This window comes from Anarhichas minor, unplaced genomic scaffold (genome assembly GCF_050575085.1).
Source record: "Anarhichas minor isolate MPS153535 unplaced genomic scaffold, ASM5057508v1 ptg000024l, whole genome shotgun sequence".
Taxonomy (NCBI): Eukaryota; Metazoa; Chordata; class Actinopteri; order Perciformes; family Anarhichadidae; genus Anarhichas; species Anarhichas minor.
In genome coordinates this window covers 11,442,501-11,461,732 of record NW_027466470.1, presented here as the reverse complement: position 1 = coordinate 11,461,732, position 19,232 = coordinate 11,442,501, and the positions used below count along the sequence as shown (strand labels likewise).

General features: G+C 43.8%; 3 protein-coding genes across 10 annotated transcripts in view; 2 read left to right on the top strand and 1 right to left on the bottom strand.

Moving 5' to 3' along the window:
- Positions 1–43: 43 nt before the first annotated feature.
- Positions 44–12,897, top strand: LOC142956217 (phosphatidylinositol 4,5-bisphosphate 3-kinase catalytic subunit alpha isoform). Of its 8 annotated transcripts, none has more exons than XR_012956008.1 (23): positions 44–430; positions 1,344–1,759; positions 1,950–2,159; positions 2,279–2,529; positions 2,894–3,139; positions 3,350–3,435; positions 3,540–3,645; positions 4,443–4,595; positions 5,088–5,222; positions 5,419–5,543; positions 5,655–5,736; positions 5,956–6,120; positions 6,221–6,324; positions 6,737–6,908; positions 7,909–8,015; positions 8,333–8,454; positions 8,838–8,916; positions 9,118–9,288; positions 9,471–9,588; positions 9,692–9,843; positions 9,957–10,696; positions 11,256–11,331; positions 11,447–12,897. XR_012956008.1 is itself a non-coding variant. In XM_076097666.1 (21 exons), exons 2-21 carry the CDS (start codon positions 1,408–1,410, stop codon positions 10,225–10,227), a joined length of 3,207 nt encoding a protein of 1,068 aa, XP_075953781.1. In that variant the 5' UTR covers positions 44–254; positions 1,344–1,407; the 3' UTR covers positions 10,228–12,897. The 8 variants fall into 8 exon arrangements, 2 of the variants coding, with proteins under 2 accessions (XP_075953781.1, XP_075953780.1); XR_012956007.1 differs by having other exon boundaries at positions 11,223–11,331; XR_012956003.1 differs by having other exon boundaries at positions 9,957–10,342; positions 10,460–12,897.
- A 319-nt stretch (positions 12,898–13,216) lies between these two features.
- kcnmb3 (potassium calcium-activated channel subfamily M regulatory beta subunit 3) lies at positions 13,217–14,740 on the bottom strand. Its single transcript, XM_076097668.1, has 3 exons — positions 14,610–14,740; positions 14,184–14,358; positions 13,217–13,585 (listed from the first exon to the last, which is right to left on the bottom strand). The coding sequence occupies exons 1-3, from the start codon at positions 14,726–14,728 to the stop codon at positions 13,217–13,219; spliced, it is 663 nt and encodes a 220-aa protein (XP_075953783.1). The 5' UTR covers positions 14,729–14,740.
- A 2,276-nt stretch (positions 14,741–17,016) lies between these two features.
- The window catches only part of mfsd8l2 (major facilitator superfamily domain containing 8-like 2), a 6,858-nt gene continuing 4,642 nt past the window's right edge, over positions 17,017–19,232 (top strand). The window contains exons 1-6 of the mRNA XM_076098654.1: positions 17,017–17,095; positions 17,299–17,484; positions 17,923–17,985; positions 18,094–18,213; positions 18,435–18,514; positions 18,973–19,232. The exon at positions 18,973–19,232 is cut by the window's right edge and continues 23 nt beyond it. Coding sequence (XP_075954769.1) covers positions 17,020–17,095; positions 17,299–17,484; positions 17,923–17,985; positions 18,094–18,213; positions 18,435–18,514; positions 18,973–19,232 — 785 coding nt within the window. The 5' untranslated portion in view covers positions 17,017–17,019. The remainder of the gene's footprint in view (positions 17,096–17,298; positions 17,485–17,922; positions 17,986–18,093; positions 18,214–18,434; positions 18,515–18,972) is intronic.

Genomic DNA, 19,232 nt, shown 5'->3' with positions numbered 1-19,232 from the left:
CCCAGCCTCCTCTCACGACAACCCGCTTTTCTCCACCAGCTCGCTCACTCTGTGTGGGAGGGCGGTCCGTGATGATGAGCTTGCTAGCAGCCTTCGAACAGGCTACCGTTAGCTATGTGGAGCTAGCGTGCTACCAAACTGTTCAGTTTATTTTCGTGACAGCACGATGAAGAACATAATGAAGCATTATAGACTTATTCCACCACAGCATATTCACACGATCACTGGGAGCGTCTTCTCTCCACTTACACCGGGTCTGTCCCGACCCCTCAGTGTCATTGTTTGGATGGACTAACAAGCTAGAGCTAGCACCGCTGCTTGAGACTTGCCGAGCGGGCACGGATGGGATTTACTCAGCTAGCAGCTGCTAATGGGTGTACTGGCAGACTAGCTTTGCGGCTAACCGGTTGGCGTTAGCTATCGGACACAGGTAGTTAGCTTTGTGTTTGTTTCTGACGTGTTTTGTTGTGTGTTCGCTTTTACTGTTATCCTAAGCAGCTAACGTTACCCAGTTACCCACGCGACAAACTGTACGCCAGACTTAACAGTAGCTTGTGTATCAGTCGAGGTGTTCATATTGTAGCGTTAGATGACATTGATCTGCTTAGAGAACTTGGCTAGCATGGTTTCCTAGCGAGCTAAGAAACAACACCTAATGTTGATCCACCGAATAGCACAACACGAACTAGTCGAGGTGACTGTCAAGCCCAGGCTACAAGCTATAACTAACTAATGTGTGTGTAATGCTAATGCTTGTTAGCAAACGTGTTTGTTTACATGGTGTTTGAAGTGCTTCCATTCGACATCACTGGACATTTATCAGTTAATTTGCTGCCCTCTTTGAGTTAGCGCGAGTTATTTTAACACCCACTCACTTAAGCGAAAGTTATTTTCATAGATTTGTATTTCTGTCTGATGTGATGACACGTTATGTTGTCGTTGGGTTAAGATAACGTTACTTGCTTAACGCTATAATAATTTACGAAAGTGTGCATTGACATCTTAAATTACCGCTAGTGACATCGTTACAGTTAGCCAGCAAACTGATCGAAACTAACTCCACATAACGGCTTTGTGCAATATAGTCTGCTCACAAACACTTAACGAAGAAATATAGAGTGGTGCTACAGACATTCCCTGTTATGCTGTTACTGCATTTTATATAATTTTTTTGGCAACCCATGATACATTGGGGTACCCCCACAAGTGTATATTTAGCATATTTATATGCGGTCACTATGCAGCTCTAGCATTGCTTAAGTCAAATGTTTACCACAAGCGCTCTGCATTATTGTGCACAGGTCAGTGATTCTTATATAATCCCGTTTCCTTCTTTCTCGCAGTTGGTTGACATTGCACATGTGATAATTAGTGGACTCTGAAAATAGCAGATTTGTTGGCACGACCATGCCTCCAAGGCCTTCCTCGGGAGAACTATGGGGGATGCACTTGATGCCCCCCAGCATCCTAGTGGACTGCCTTCTACCAAATGGCATGATTCTCACGTTGGAGTGCCTCCGGGAGGCCACGCTGATTACAGTCAAGCATGATCTTTTCAAAGAGGCCAGGAAGTACCCTCTTTACCATCTGCTGCAGGAGGAGAGCTCCTACATCTTTGTCAGTGTCACCCAGGAGGCAGAGCGGGAGGAGTTTTACGATGAGACCAGGAGGTTGTGCGATCTTCGGCTCTTCCAGGCCTTCCTCAAAGTCATTGAGCCAGTAGGCAACAGAGAAGAGAAAATTCTCAACAGAGAGATAGGTATGGTTCATGAACTATTATGCAGTTGCATAACAATCCACTGTACTATACATTATTGTACTGTGTGTTGCCCTTGGCGTTGTCATTACCCACAGTCAGGGGAATTAACCTAATACTGTTTTACTGTTCACGTCATGAAAAATGGCGAAAAAAAGTTGAATGTTTATCAAGCGCTTGTTCTTCCTTTCAGGTTTTGCCATTGGAATGCCTATATGTGAGTTTGATTTGGTGAAAGACTCGGAAGTGCAGGACTTCAGAAGGAACATTTTAAATGTTTGCAAAGAGGCTGTGGACCTTAGAGACACTAACGGACCCCACAGCAGAGCTTTGTACGTCTATCCTCCCAATGTAGAATCTTCTGTAGAACTTCCCCGGCACATCTATAACAAGCTAGATAAAGGTGGGGCATTTTTCTTTGGGCTCAAAATGTATTATGCAAACATGTTACAGTGGTGTTGTTTGCTCCTTCTCTGCATACATAACATGATATCAATTAAACCTTTGTGCTCTTTCCCTCAGGTCAAATCATTGTGGTCATATGGGTTATTGTATCACCCAGCAATGACAAACAGAAGTACACCCTTAAGATCAACCATGACTATGTGCCAGAGCAGGTGATTGCCGAAGCCATCCGTAAGAAGACACGTAGCATGCTGCTCTCCCAGGAGCAGTTAAAGATGTGTGTACAGGAGTATCAGGGAAAGTACATCCTCAAAGTCTGTGGCTGTGACGAGTACTTACTGGAGAAATATCCTCTGAGTCAGTACAAGGTAATCTAGTTTAATCTTACATGTGCTGCGTCTGATGCTATTGTACTTAGTGGGGGAGAGATCCATTTCACATCAAATTATCATCCAACACAAATGTTCTTGACATTTATGACGAGACGAAATTTACGAGAAAATGTGATGCCTGTAAAATGTGCTGATTCAAGAATAGAGACTGTATACATCTTGCTATATAAGTACTAAATGTCTCTGTTACTGCTGAGTTGTACTTGTAACATCCAATAATTTACATGTTGATAAACCTAGAAATTGTATGAAAGGGCCTCAAAATGTCAAACCGCATGAATGGCTTCCAAATGTCACAATCATGGCTGCTTCAAAATGTCACTTTCTGTGTCCTTGACAGTATGTGCGCAGCTGTATCATGTTGGGACGGATGCCCAACTTGATGCTAATGGCAAAAGACAGCCTGTATTCCCAGCTGCCCATTGACAACTTCACTATGCCGTCGTATGCAAGGCGAATATCCACAGCAACGCCCTACATGAATGGGGAAACAGCCACCAAGTCTCTCTGGACTATCAACGGGACGCTGAGGATCAGGATACTGTGCGCCACTTACGTCAATGTCAACATCAGAGACATTGACAAGGTACACCGGTGTGGTGCTATGACTGCTTCACCTTGTTTTATTTATAGCTTCTCCGCTTTGTTCTGGTTTGACACAAATACATTCTGACTGTAATCTCGCGGCTCCACTACCTCGGAGGTTCTTAGAAGATGGAGCGCAGTGTTCTTCGCTTCATGCGGTCAGACATGCGGTGAACGATATCTTTACCGGTTGTTCTTGTGGCTGCTCTAGATCTACGTCAGGACTGGGATATACCACGGTGGAGAGCAGCTGTGTGACAACGTCAACACCCTGCGCGTGCCCTGCTCAAACCCCAGGTAGTACGCAGTGAAGGCTGGCGTTCTATACTCTGGGCTCTCACTGAGCTGTGTGACCGTAGTGAGATTGATTATGTTAATGGGACCTTCCCTGTTTATTCCAGGTGGAACGAGTGGCTGAACTACGACATGTACATTCCAGACATCCCCCGTGCTGCCCGACTCTGCCTCTCCATCTGCTCTGTGAAAGGAAGGAAGGGAGCTAAAGAGGTCAGCTACTGTTAAAGTTAAACACTACTCGAGCAGCTACTTCGCAAGAAGTATGTCAAAAAAGCAACTGGTGTATCTGCTTTCAGTGCAGCCAAACAAACTAGCAGTGTTGTAATAACAAAGTCAATTGTCCTTCCATCATGCCATGAGAAGCTGTGATCCGATGTGGTTGCTCCCTCTTGTTTCAATACTTTCTGCAATAGATTAAGCTGATTGGCCGTCTAAAAGTACCAAAAATGACAATGTCATGTTCCGTAGACGCAGTTTTCAAAAACGACAAGCTTAGGGACAAATACATTGCGTTTCCTGTGTCCGAGCGCTTCACAATAAAAGCCACTGCAGTGAGTTTCACCAGCTGAACACTTGTGAAGCAGCAGGAGTAGGAACTGTTTGGTTTGTATGAGCAGTAACTTAATACAGCTTTGACACGGCAGTGGGAGAGTAAACAGTAAACAGTAAGGCTGATATCAATACGGTAGAACAGTAACCCTAGATCACATACAGACATCGTTTTCCTGTGAATCTCCTCGTGCAGGGTTAGGTAATTTGAGTCCAGCGCTGTAATGGTTATCTCTGCCACTAACGAGGAAAACAACAACCAAGTAATATCACGAAAACCTTAGAGCATAGTACATTTTCAAATCTATTCTCGTTTGATTCCTATTTGAATTAAAGCCGTTCTCACAGTCAGCTAATATAATCATGGGAAATAAGCGGCTCCCGTCCGTTCCATAGCCTCGAGCGGTTGCCTCTCTAATCATTTTCATATGCATCATCTTTCTGGTATTTTCCTGCAGGAGCACTGTCCTCTCGCCTGGGGCAACATTAACCTGTTTGACTACACCCACACACTAGTATCAGGGAAGATGGCGCTCAACCTATGGCCTGTCCCACACGGCCTGGAAGACCTGCTCAACCCTATCGGCGTCACAGGCTCTAACCCAAACAAGGTGAGTGTCTCATCTTTCTTTACAGAGCGGCTTGATGGACAGATCTCAAACGTAAACAGACAGTTGCTCTCCTTGAGAGGTTTGTTTGTGTCAGTTAACTAGAGAATGTAATTTAGCAAAAAACATGCAAAACTCTATGTGCCAAAATCTTAGAATTATAATGTCATTTAAGGTACACACAGGTTGTTAAAGAAGATTACTTTCAGTTACACGGACCAGCGTATTGAAACTCAAAGACGATCGAATAACATGGCATAAAACATAATCTTTTCAAATCTTTTCAACTTCGTATTATGCTCATGTCTGCGACTGACCCCTAAGCCTTCATGACCCACTTTGAATCGAGCTGGTGACGACCTGTAGATTTTCAGAGCCGGATTTAAGCCGGATTCAAGCCTCTTATCCCGCCTAATTAAATACTCATTGACACAGGCACCTTTCTTTGATCGCAGTAAACACCTTTCCCTTTTCCACCACTTTCTAATGCTGCAGGAAACCCCTTGTCTGGAGCTGGAGTTTGACTATTTCAGTTGCCCTGTCAAGTACCCTGAAATGACCATCATTGAGGACCATGCAAACTGGAATATCTCCAGAGAGCTTGGCTTTAATTACTGCCACACCGGTTTGGTAAGATAACGAGAATTAATTTTGTGTGTGTTTTGTTTAACTGAGATCTGATAATCCTTCTGAGCAGCCGCCACATTGTTGTTCACTCTCACCACAGACAGTAACTTCCTTTTAATTCAGTTCTGTGTGACACAATACGGCACTGGCATTGTTCAGTTTTCATTTGCTCTGTTGCATGTGTTATATGGTGTCTTAGAGTAACAGACTGGCGCGTGACAACCCTCTGACCGACACCGACAATGAGCAGCTACGACAGGTGTGTAACAGAGATGCGCTGTCTGAAATCACTGAGCAGGAAAAAGACTTTCTATGGAGACACAGGTAATGGCTGTGCACTTGTATGCCGATATATGGGGTTTCTGAGGGGTCAAAGCCATTACGTTTTACATAAAAGTCATTGTACTAAGTTGTTCTCTCCCCAAACAATTTCAGACAAGACTGCGTCAACATGCCAGAGATCCTTCCCAAGATCCTCCTGGCTGTGAAATGGAACTCTAGAGATGAGATTGCTCAGGTAAGCTCAGGTTTCCACTGCTGACACACCTTTATAATGAAGGACATTATTTGGGAAATGGGTGTGTGCCTGACTTAGTTATACTAATGCGCCTCAGCTGATATTTACACAGATCAAACACACTGTCTCATGTATTGTAAGGGTTGTTTAAAAATGCAAAAATGCTAAAAAAAAACATATACTGTGTATCTATCTTTATTTTTAATATTTTCATTTCAGATGTATTGCCTCCTGAAGGACTGGCCTGCTATCAAGCCAGAGCAAGCTATGGAGTTGCTGGATTGCAACTTCCCTGATCCTATGATCAGAGAGTTTGCTGTAAAGTGCCTTGAGAAATACTTAACTGATGACAAACTCTCACAGTACCTTATTCAACTGGTTCAGGTGTGTGGTTCAGTTGATGCTTCAGTGTCATATACTGTAGTAGTGTTTTTAGGTAAATAACACGTTTTTTTGGTATTTTCTATGTTTTTTTTGTGCCCAGGTTCTTAAGTATGAGCAGTACCTTGATAACCCACTGGCACGCTTCCTGCTGAAAAGGGCATTAACCAATCAGAGGATAGGACATTTTTTCTTCTGGCATTTGAAGTGAGTTAATTTAAAAAGGTCTTCTTTCAAGAATTTGTGGAGCCGTTTGTATGTGACTTGAAAGGTTAAACTGATGTTTGAATGCCGCTTACGGGGGGAAACGTGGCCAATTTTCAAGCAGCTTTCTATCGTTGCAATGCCACCGGATGACGCGTTTCAAGCAAGCGGCAGACACACGTTGGCAAACGAGCGGGCAGCTCCGGGAGCCGGTAACACGAAGGAAAGCCGAACATTTTCACATACCACCCACATAGCAATGATACAAAGCTGGTTGAAAATCTGCAAAGTTTCCCTTTTAAATTGTCTGGTTGGCAAGAAAGTTATGTGAAAACAGCTGAGGCTGGACACATTTCCCATCAGCACACAGGCAGCCTCTTCATTTTTTCTTCTTCTCTTGCCTACATTTGTGTAGGTCAGAGATGCACAACAAGACAGTGAGCCAGCGGTTTGGGCTGCTGTTGGAGTCGTACTGCCGGGCTTGTGGCATGTATCTGAAGCACCTGAGCAGACAGGTGGAGGCCATGGAGAAACTCATCAATCTCACTGACCTCCTCAAACAGGAGAAAAAGGATGAGGCACAGAAGGTAATCTGATAGCCGGCAGCTGTTAATTGTGATTCACTGAATCATTGAGTTTAATCTTACCAACATCTGGACCAATCAGGCCACAGTACAATACTGTAGAATGATAGTTTGGACATTTGCTTTTTCAGTTGCTTGCTGCTATAATAGCCATGTATTAATTCAGAATGTTCTTAAATACAAACTGGCATGAATTGTGATATGTTTAATAATAATGTCAAGCATACTCTAAGCGCATATATATATATATATATATATATTGATTGTTTATTTATTTTCTGTTTATTTCAGCTTGACTGTATTTTCCTGAACATTATTGACGTTCAGCTGCTGTTATTGAAGGTCAACAGTAGATGTTTCACAGTAAAAGCCTTTTAAGGAAGTGAAAAGTGCCGCAATAGCAAATTATTGTTCCTTATTAGAATACAATGGAATTACTTTTAAAACGGTACATCAGGCAAAAATGTCTATCTCTTATAATTGCACTCAAATAAAGCAAATAATGGCCTTCACTTAAATACGCCACCATTTAAAAATGAACAGTATTCAAATATTTGTAGACATATGACATAGTAAACCGTCTGATTTGTACTCATTTAAAAACTATGTTCGCTACCTCACAAATAATGTTCAGGTTAATATTTAAGTGCTGGCTACAAGAAGGAGGTTGTGGCCACTAAATAAAGTGTCAATCATCCTGGTGATGGCTTCTAAGTGAATGCATTGGTTAGCTAGCTAACTAGCAAATTAACTTAATCTTAATGCACCATTATCAACCCAGTGATAGCCTTTATCAGAGATGTAACGACCAGCACCCAGCCACACAGCACAAGACGGGTGCTCGTAGAAGCTGCACTCGGCTCATTGTGAAGGTTCATCCTTTAGTTGTTGAAAACCAGCAGCAGGCAGACTGTACTCACCGTACATCTACAAGGTCGAGGGACTCGCCAGCTGCCTGAAACTACTGTTTGATTAACTCATACGATGGTTTCTCTTCTTTAAGGTTCAAATGAAGTTTCTGGTGGAGCAGATGAGAAGGCCTGATTACATGGACGCCCTGCAGAACTTCACCTCTCCACTGAATCCGGCACACCAGCTGGGAAACATCCGGTACATCAGCGCTCTCATCTAACTCCCTCCTCTGAAAAATAGCATTGAATATTACTTTCCTTTGCAGGTGTTGCTTTTGCCTTTTCCCCTCGAAGGCTTAAAATGTTATTATGTAAACACAATGCCAGTGTTTGGTGTGTATATAGAGTATATTTAGGGACATTATGAACTCCATGCTCCTGAAGCGCCGCCTCGTTTTACAGCAAACTCGGTCCACATGACTCGCTTGGGATGAAATAATGTGTATATTGTTTTGAGTCAGGACTCGGGAGCACAGGCACATTTCCTCCTCAAACATATCCCTGTCTCTGTTTCAGCCTGGAGGAATGCAGGATGATGTCATCAGCCAAGCGACCGCTATGGCTGAACTGGGAAAACCCAGATATGATGTCAGAGCTGCTCTTTCAGAACAACGAAATCATCTTCAAAAATGGAGATGGTGAGTTTTGTCTCTGTGTTTTTCCCCTGTGTCTCTATTTGCCCACCCGTGCTGTGTATCAGCACACACACACACACACACACACAGACTTGAAAAAGCTCTTGCTGAGCATGCAGCATAATTCATTCTAAGCCTGTCGGGCGTATGATGGCACACAAACACAACCCTATCCCTGTTCTTTACATCGAATTCTGAAAGAACAAGCCACATTATTGGAATCACACTTCAGCGCAGCGGCTTGAGCATTTTGCTGCACCGTCTGTGGCAAAATTTACTTCGACGGCTCTGCTCCATAATGCATCGTGGAGTTGATCAAAGAGCAGCATAGCAGCTAATATTCACCTTACTGTCACCCACCTCCTCGTGTCTCTCTGCCTCCGCAGATCTGAGGCAGGACATGCTGACGCTGCAGATCATTAGGATAATGGAGAACATCTGGCAGAACCAAGGCCTTGATCTCAGGTAGGCTCCTCACTTCACCATGACAGCAAGGATGCAGGTGCATATTAACAGGCGCTGGATGCTTTCATGTTCTGCACTCATACCTGAATGCAGATTAGTGGCAACCCCTGCAAGCCACCCCAAGTCATTTAATATGAAGTCCGTCACTGCTGCCCTAATTATTTCTGCCTCCCTTTATGTTTCTTGTCCTTCCTCTCCCAGGATGCTGCCGTACGGTTGTCTGTCAATCGGTGACTGTGTGGGTTTGATCGAGGTGGTGAGGAACTCTCACACCATCATGCAGATCCAGTGTAAAGGAGGCCTGAAGGGGGCACTGCAGTTCAACAGCCACACACTGCATCAGTGGCTCAAGGATAAGAACAAGGGAGAGATGTGAGTGGCAAAAACAGTGATTTATACAGCTTTTCCTGATCATGTAGGGTGTCCACAGGGTGTTAGTGATAATATAAAGACTAATGTGAAGACTTGCTGTCTAAAAACACATTTAAAAAAAATGGAAATAGTTCTATACAGCCACTGAATTGTTATTATTTTCCATTTGTTTGATTTCTCAGGTATGACCAGGCCATAGATCTGTTCACGCGGTCGTGTGCAGGCTACTGTGTAGCCACATTTATCCTGGGCATAGGGGACAGACACAACAGCAACATCATGGTCAAAGATGATGGACAGGTAAGGATTGCATTAGGATTAATTTTCTGTGTGTATACATGCGTACTTACCGTTTCTCTCTTTAAAAAAAAAAAATGAGCTAATTCATATTTACTTTTCACAGCTGTTCCACATAGACTTTGGCCATTTCCTCGACCACAAAAAGAAGAAGTTTGGCTACAAGAGAGAACGCGTTCCCTTTGTGCTCACACAGGACTTCTTGATCGTTATCAGCAAAGGAACTCAAGAGTGCACCAAAACAAGGGAGTTTGAAAGGTACCGGCAGCAAAAGTTTGTTTTCTCTGGGTTTTGCAGAATATCACTCACTTGTCTTTTCTTCCATGCTTGTATCCCGTGTTGTATTTTCTTTTTTCTTTCTCCTCCCTCAGGTTCCAGGAGATGTGTTACAAGGCGTACCTGGCAATCCGGCAGCATGCCAACCTCTTCATCAACCTCTTCTCCATGATGCTGGGCTCAGGGATGCCCGAGCTGCAGTCGTTTGACGACATCGCTTACATCAGAAAGACGCTGGCCTTGGACAAGACGGAGCAGGAGGCCCTGGACTACTTCATGAAGCAGATGAACGACGCTCACCACGGCGGCTGGACTACCAAGATGGACTGGATCTTCCACACAATCCGCCAGCATGCCATGAACTGAAATGATGACTAATACATGAGAGGAGTAAAAAGGACCGTGGCAACAACAGCACACTAAGAACCAAAAGAATATTGAGAAGCGAGCGAGGTGTTTTCCCCAAACACCCTAAGGCCTGGTAATACTTCTGCCAGCGTGTGACTCTGAAACATTACCTGCCTGAGCACCACAACATAAGGGTGCTTAGAAGGGCCTATTTCAGGGACAAAATGCCTAAATGCTCCTGTTTCTACAGGTTTCTGACTTTTCTCTCTCTCCCTGCACTATGAACTTCAGATGACGTCATATTTCATCAGTCTTCTTCATAGGAACTAAGCAAGTGTAATGGACCTCGACAAAACGTTTGCCTTCTTTTGTGTGAACAGACTATCTACTACTAGATTTTTTTCTTTCAGTACATCTACAACCATCAGCATTAAGAAAGCAACATCATGAAGCGGTGTACCATGAAGCACAGACGGTTTTTCTAAAGGTGAACTCACTGCTTCTTTTTCCACTACCTATTTTAAACTGATGAAGGCGAGGGAGATATCGGCACACACAGCCAGGCTAGCTGAGACAGAAGGAGAGGGACAATGAGAGGCCTGGCGGGTGACCACAAAATCATGATCACCTCTTTACAATCATGAAAAACAACTGCGGAACTGATGGGGGGACATGTTGTTACACTTAGATAGCATTTAACACGTAACGCTAACTGAAATAGCAACTTATTTGTAGCCTACAGATGACGTGTCCTCAGTTTAGAAACAACGCCAGATAACTGACTTTTGTACAGCGGTATATCCATAGACTTGTATGCATTCGGTGCACATATTCCTTTTTGAGTCTATTTTCTACTGAGCCAAAGTACTAGATGTGTAACCCCACTATTTAGCTGTCTTATTGTAAAAAGAAAAAAAGAAGAAAAAAAATAGTCACGGCTATTCCAAGTCTCTTGTCTGTCCTCATAGCACTGATCTCTGCAGTATTTGTTTGTGTTTCGTTTCGTCTATCAGTATTATTTTGTGTCTGATGTCCACCCCTCGCAGTCGGAACGCAGACGGACCGGAGAAAACCTTTCTGCTGGTCGACCTGTTGAAGATGTTCTTAATTGGCTGATGAAAGGCAAGAAATGCAGTGGGAGGGGGGATGTGGGATGTGGGATGTGCAGGGTTCCTTTTGTGTGCTGTGCTGTTACACTATGCAAGTTGTGATTCCTAATATGTACTGTCGACTGCAGGAAAAAAAGGAAAAAGTTGATGTCAGAGTAGGACAAGAGAGAGACATTCATCTCCCCCCCGACATGCTCACACAGACGAGTGTGTCAGTGAACTTTCCACAGACATTACATGAAAAACAAAATGCTGCACTGTAACAGAATCCTCTACTTCTTCCCAACAAAAAGAACTGTGAGAAACGCCTTTGGACCCTGCCTTTTTGCTTCTCCTCACCAGGTTTATATCTGGAGCGTCAATCTAAGCCATCTGTATAATGTTTGATCAGTCGAGTTTTGCTCCTGTCTTCTTGTTCTCAGTCACACATTTGACAGGTCATTGAAGACAGACTCTCTCCTCACTTTTTGCCATATGGTCCCAGATCGTGACGTCCAGGTAAAGAAAAGTAACCGAAGTGAATTTTTTTTTGTCAACCTTCCAAGTGTCTTCTTCCCTCTTCTCTCTGATGATTGTCACCCTTATGTGTGGAAGAATAGTCTTTGCAGGTTCGCTCACTGCACACAGACGCATACGTAAGAGGTCAGTAAATGTTCCAGCTTTACCAAATGATACACAACAGGGCGGTTTCCTGGACACTCAAGTCTGTCTGAAAGTCCACTTTTTGTTTTCTGTACCTGGCTACGGACTTAAAAAACACCCGGGAAACCGATCCGAGTGAGATGTGCTTCTGTACAGGCGACAGAGCAGTGGGCCGGACCCAAACCGAGAAAACTAGACCCCATGAACTTTATTGAAGAACTCTCTAAATCATGCTATTTCCCTTTGTAATTGTTTCTTCTTCTCACACTGCATCATGCATGAGGTCCTCGAGTATCTACTTTTTTTTTTTTTTTTGTTTGACCTGATGTTGTTTACTTGAATTTCATGTACAGAAATGACCTTGTTACTTGTGTGAGGTACAACAAAGTCACAATGAAGGTAACAGATGCTGATAACTGCTACTACACGTGCAAATGCTTTCCTTGAATTACTACAGAGGTAATATATTTTTGTATTTTTAAATGTAAGCAAACTCGTAAATGTAACTGCTAACCAAAAAAAAAAAAAAAGCAAAAAAAAAAAAAGCCGGAATCATGCATAATGTGCACCATCCTCATACAAAACCCAGTAGACAGCTTCTAGTTGTTGAAATGATATGAATGACAAAGCAGAGGTGGATTGTTGAATGAAGGACGAGGACTCGATGCTGTTGTCGGTGTACGATCTTCACGCCAAGTGGAGATCTCTTGCCCTAAGTGGAAGTCTGTAAGCACAATAAGGAGGACGACGCTACCCTGCATGTTTTTAAAAGACCCAGAACCCATATGTTAGTTATATATCCATCTGAGTATATATATCATGAAAAACTCTTCAAATACTTGTTTTAGTTATCCTCATATGACAATGTCTGATTAAAAGAAACCTGTATGCATTCATTTATTGTACTGTTGAATAAAAACATTTCTCCCTATCTAAATAGATGACCAGGCATTTTTATTTAATTGCTTGTTTTGCAAGCAAAATCTATGTAATTTACAAGGCACGTTTGCACTGTTGTGCTTCATGATAAGATTGACATTCATGTGGGATAAAGCTTCAGTAATAGCTGCCCTCACAAAGTATAGCTACTGTTGCATGCAGTATGCATTCAGTTTGGACTACTCTTTCTTGGACTTTTGACACACTCAAGATCAAAATCTTACTCTGATTTCTGTATACTACTTGCCCCGGTTCACATTAAACACAAGTTACGTATTCACATTTTTTGGCATGTCGCAGCACAAGCACTGGATATGTCATGACGGAGACTGCATGCTGGGTACCCGGAGGATTCCGTACAGCTTGCCCCGAGTGTATCTTGACGTCAGCCAGCCCACTGCAGCGTCACTGCACATCTCCGAGGAGAGATGGGCCAAGCACTGTGTCAGCTTCACAAGGCCCACCAGCAGAGCTCCTCCGCCCAGCATCAGACAGGGCCACAGCAATGCATACAGGGCATTCTTAAAGGTGTACTTCCTGCTCAGGATGACGTCCCTGGGGTGCCTTGCCTGGTCAGTGACGCACGACGACGTGCTCCCCAGCTGAGTGTCCAAGCTGTTTTTCACTTTCAGGACGTCCTCCTGAAGTTCTGTTCTGTCCATCTGACATTTGGGTACGTAGAAACACTGAGAAAGAAGAGATGTGATTCAAGTGTAATTTTTATCAAGTGACCTGCTTGTTACAGCCTGCGGCACTGATTGCAATCAGTGAGACGAGCTGCAAGTTTCTTTTTTGATTCAGTATTTTGTCAGTTGAAAAAGAAAAGAAAGAGCAGCCCTTCCTAGCCTCCATGTGCTGCACTATCACTGAAAAAAATGTTCTGAATGGAGCAGAAGTGCAGCATGAGAGCATCTCCTAATAATATGTGCTGGCTTATTCACAAGGGTGCAGGATTCAGAGTAGTTTTCCATCCTGTCATCTTGTTTTTGCCTTCACTTCTCTCACAGGTGCTTTCTCAAGTCCCTGCTTAGATGTCTAATATGAAAACATGGATGACTGTGAGTCCAGGGCAAGCAACATTTGATTTGTTCTAATACAATGTTGTAGTACATAGACATAAAGTCTTAATGCTCAAACCCTCTCCTCGAGGTCTTAGAGTAACCTGCAGGTGTTCCTCCCTCACAGTCGACAAGCCACACCTGATATGAAGCAGATTCAAACCCGGGGCTCATAAAGCTGTACGTTAGGACCTAAAACCTGGAATTTACAGCCATTAATCCCTACCTCAGGAGCGAGGAGGACCGACTCCTCGTCTAAGTGGAGAAAAGCCCTCTGATTGGAGTCTGTGAGGTTAACCGTAACCCTGAGGCAAGGCACAGTGCTCACACCTCTGCAGTCCACCCACTCCTCCAGGATGTCGGCCTGCAGCAGCACACAGCTGGCCTCCTCCTCCCAGTTACTGGAAAACAAGGGCAACAGTTTGATCTGTCCAAGCCAGAGCTTCCTTCCTAAATGTAATGATTTTCTATTTTCATTTGATATTATTTTAAATTGAATATCTTCAGCCCATATAAACTTGTGACAATTGACAAACTATGAATAATGACAACAACTGTCAGCCCTAATTGTTTAAAATCGCATGCTATAAGTCACAGGACTGTCTATCATATGACATAATCTTCTAGCATCAGCAGACAAACTAGAGTGCACCTGTTGACATAAGGTTTGACCACAGTCATGCCGACCACAAAGAACATGAGCACAGAGAAGGCCATCATGGCGAAGCCCAGCAGGACGGCTCTGTCCTCCCCGACACTCGCCACCGGCATCTGTGTCCGAGCTCGCTGCCCCCCACGCCCATCCACCCCGCTACTCCACTCCTGCTCCTGCGCTGTCGCTGTGGGAAGGAGCTCTCTGTGTCTCTCACACGCACACACACACACACACACACGGGATGTAATGATTTTATCCAACAGTGATTCAAATAAGATTTCTGATTCGATGCCTTATCAAATTTCGTGTTCGACGCAGAAAATGATTTGGTTCATTTGATAAATGTTCTATTCTTTCAAACTACAGAATTCCCTTCAGGGCTGAAAGTATCCGAACAGATTTTGACTTTTTTAAAATAAAAAACATAGTTTGCACGAGTTCAAAGATTGAGATTTATTTGCAAGTTTAAACTTTGGGACGGAGTGGAAGCAGCTCCTGTGGCTAAAGATTTAAGTCTATGACCTCATCAGATAATATTTTGTCAAATAGCTTCCTCCAGATTCACAGAGGACATTAGTTTTTAAAGTAGTTCTTCTTCTGACATGTGAACTGACCTTGATAGGCTAAATCTGTTCGCCTGTAATGCAATACAAATCGATTTTAGTCAGTTCAAACTGCTCAAAACTATGCATCTGGCTTTTCAGACATATATAATTTGTCATGCATGCTCATATGTGTCCAGGGGCTGGAAATCTGAATGTGGAGGTTTGTTATAAAACTCCACCTAATGGTGTCACAACAGTGTTTTCTAAGACTTTTCCGCCCGGTCGATGGTCCTCTCTTACCGTGTCTGCCGCCTGCGAGCACCCTGCAGGTTGATGTTAATGGGGATGGACCTCCGGGGAGAAGCTGTGTTCAAGAACATACCCACTCCTATCTCTGTCTCGGCCACCTCCCAGTCCTGAGTATGTGAATCCGCCTAACAAGCTCTTCTCTCTCTGAAAGTCAAAATGTCCTTCTGTTCCGTCAACCGCTGATCGTCTTGTGTCTCAGATGATGCACGGTGAGTGAGTGAACCAGATTACAGTTTATTCACTGGGAGGCTTCCTGTTGTTTACCAAGGCTCAAAGGTGAGTGCGACAACATGTTCCACCCTCGTGTGTGTTTCTATAGGAACCACCACAGGTACAGTAAGACAGGTAGGATGCTAATGGCCTCTCAGTGGGCCCGTGAGGCTCAGCTGCACGTAGCAGTTTGTCACAGAAAAGCAGAATGAATCCCTTCTTGAATATTAACTTTCTACACCGAATGAAACAGCATGATGACGGTACATGTTCGTAGAAGATCAACCATCTTTACGGACATTTACACACACACACACACAGATACTGACCCAAACATGCTTGTTCTGCAACATTTTATTATCCTGTTGGCCCGTCGAGCTGGAAACCTCTCACATTGTTCCGACAGTGTGTGTCAAGAGTGCAAGTTGCTGAGCAAGTTTATATGTGTTATTCAAACAATCCAAACTCCTTGAATTATTCATGGTTTGCTGGAGAAACATATGGAGGTATTAACTTGGTGACAGTTCAGTTTAATATAACAAGCCCAAGGCTGGGAACACCACAGTAGCTTGAGAATAGAGCCAACTATTCAATACAACAGACAGCAGTGCCATACCTAATTTATTCAGTGTTGAATTCAAAAGAGCATTATTTTTTTGAGGGGAATAAGGCATCTTATTCTGGGAAATGTAATTGCAGTTTATCTGATATGTTTTATACCCTGTATGTTTGTATTACTGCGTGTGAGACATCGTGTTTGTGAACGGCAAAGTTATTCATATCTACGGCCTGCAAGAGGGCAGATAGGTCTGGCACACTTCTTCACTGGGCTGTGGGAGAATAAAGTGCTTTTGGTGAAACTGAAGAAAACAAGATTAAAAATGTATAAAGCTCAGTGTACTTTACCTCACCTGGTAACCGGAGACATTGCCTTGACCGAGAGGCTCTCAGTGTGGTGCATGCGCTGCGGACGTGACTCAAAGAGAATTTCCTCTTTAACATAAATGGCTAATGGAAACGGACTACTGCGATAATCTCACTGGACTGTGTTGTTTTCTACTGCTGATTTGATGTATTCTGCCCTGTGTTTTCAGGTCTCAACCCTGCTGAAACTTCTTCTGCAGGAGAAGCCTCCTCGTATGATCCCAGTTTTCCGTTTCTAAGAAGTTCGAAAAATTACCTTCACAATGTTGGGACAAATTCCTCCAACTATTGGGGGCAGCAAGTTGGACTAATTGAACACACAGGGTTTCCTGTCATCTGATAATGCCGCTGAACGACATTTCTGAACAACATGTGCAGCAAGAGGTTGGCGTATAAAAGGCAGCAAGTCATTGAGCACAATGGATTATCTCCAAAAGAGGAATCTAACTTTTCTTACTATTGGATTGATATTTATGCTGAATGGCATTGAGTACGGTAAGTTCATTATTACAGCTTTATGGACTTGAGGACATGAGATAATGGCCTCATTAGAGCAAAATCTGCCTGGCATTTTGGCTTCAAGCAGTCATCACAGAATATATTTATTCTCTGTGTGAGTAAACAAGGCTCGTCATTTACACATCTCCCCTCCTTTTCCTCCACACTCGTCCTCCTCCGTGCTTCTCTGGTGGTCTCAGCCGTCATTCTGCCTACAATATGGAGTTATCTGCAGATATTGGAGGCCCCCCCTTACTTCCTGGGTCTGGGTCTGTCTGCCTTCAGTCTGAGCGGACTGCTCACAGGCCCACTTTTTGGGTTATGGTCAGATCGGAACCAAACTACAAAGTCCATCATCCTTTTCTCCAATCTTTTTGAGATTGCCGGTGAGTAATCAAACCACAAGGTGAACCACATCGAGTCTGATTATAGAAGCCACTGGCACGACTGTGTTTGTGTAAAACTCAAACTGTAGCTCGTACTTGGGCTCATTCATTATTCACTACACTATACTGAAGAGACCTTCAATGTAAAGCAGTATAAAGGGTCCATGTTTCAGGTAATTCCTTTCATCTAAATGTTTCCTTTGTTTAGCCTGAATGTGCAATGCATGATGGTAGTTACCTTCAAGTTAGTGGCCGTAAATTGAACACTACTTTACACAAAATGGCTTCATCACCAGGGCACCATGGAATGTCTGTGCATATTTCATGTTTTTTTTTTTTTTTTGCTGCTGGTATTTCAGTCACAACCTTTAAGTGAAGCGTTTGTTTCACACTCGAGACGCATTTCTCAGCATGATTTTCATCTTCATCTGTCCTCAGGTAACTTCATGTATTTTATTGGATACTCAAAGTGGCTGTTGCTATCCAGTCGTCTTGTAACAGGTGACGCGCTCCCGCTCACATGCATGCATGTCATGAAATAACAGCCAAAGCATGTACTGTATCAGCACGGCTGTGAGGTGTCACAGAAAGATGCTGTTTCCTTCTCAGGTGTCGGCGCAGGAGCGGGCTCCTCCATCTTTGGTTTCCTGACTCGGAGCACTAAGCCAGAGGAGCGCGCTGGCATCTTCGCAGCCGTCATGGCCTGTCGACAAGCTGGCCTCCTTGTGGGTCAGTTTTCCCCCCCTTCATCTTACCGCAGAGAGAGGGGTCATTTCACCTCCTCTGTCTTCTGAGAAATATCAGACACGGGAGACGATGTGATGTCTTCTTTGATGTTCAGTTTCAACCGTGAGAGGGAGACATTCAATAAGATGGAGGCTACCGCCTCCACACATCCTCTGTTTTTACTCCTTCTCCTCTTTAAAGTTCTTCTTCCTGTCTCTCTCCAGGGCCGGCGTTCAACCTGTTCCTGCGGCTGTGTGATTTCAAACTGGGGCCCTTTGTTGTGAACAAATATACATCTCCTGGGGTAACAGCATCCAGATAATCAGTAATCTCAGGTTCTCTGAAAGCCTCATGAATACAGAAACAACCTTTAGAAATAGTCGCTCCACATTCTGCACTCCTCCTGGCTCACACGTCTTCTTTTATCTTCTTTGTAGAAGAATACAAAAATGGCTGCAGCAATACTCTGGCCCGTATCAACTGAAATCGATCTATTTCCACCTCACGAGTCTCTGAATAAAACACCTGTAGAACAGTTGCAGCTTAAATGAGATATAACAAAGCTCTTACATTCCATTGTTCCACATAATGTGACGCTGCACGTCTCTCTATATTTCATCGTGCCAGGTTACTTTATGTCTTCCACACTCTCCTTCATATATCCAACGCTTTATCTCTCCTGAGAGTTTTCTTGGATTTTGATGTTGTAAAAAGACGTAAATATTTGAGGATGTGTTTAATCTTTTTCCTCCTTACTCTCAGATCTTCATGTGCCTGTTGTGGGTGCTGCTCCAGTTTGTCGTCCTGGCTCTTTACTGGGATGTACCACCCATCAGCTCAGAGGAGGGCACGGCGATGGTGGAGATGAAGGAAGAGGATGATGATGAGGAGGAGGCGCTGCTGATGGGGTCCGAGGAGGAGCCGCTGCCCACCTACAGAGCTGTCAACTCTGACCAATTGGAGACCTCCACCTCGTCTGGGACGCAGCCCGTCCACGGTGCCTCGACGCTCTTGAAACCCTT

Excerpts from the sequence above, each read along its gene's own strand:
- LOC142956217 (XM_076097666.1), top strand. The coding sequence starts at position 1,408 with ATGCCTCCAAGGCCTTCCTCGGGAGAACTATGGGGGATGCACTTGATG. Across the intron at positions 3,436-3,539 it reads GTGCCCTGCTCAAACCCCAG|GTGGAACGAGTGGCTGAACT; the intron begins GTAGTACGCAGT and ends TGTTTATTCCAG. Across the intron at positions 8,917-9,117 it reads AACCAAGGCCTTGATCTCAG|GATGCTGCCGTACGGTTGTC; the intron begins GTAGGCTCCTCA and ends TTCCTCTCCCAG.
- kcnmb3 (XM_076097668.1), bottom strand. The coding sequence starts at position 14,728 with ATGCCGGTGGCGAGTGTCGGGGAGGACAGAGCCGTCCTGCTGGGCTTC. Across the intron at positions 14,359-14,609 it reads GTCAAACCTTATGTCAACAG|TAACTGGGAGGAGGAGGCCA; the intron begins GTGCACTCTAGT and ends CTTGTTTTCCAG. Across the intron at positions 13,586-14,183 it reads CGGTCCTCCTCGCTCCTGAG|TGTTTCTACGTACCCAAATG; the intron begins GTAGGGATTAAT and ends CTTCTTTCTCAG.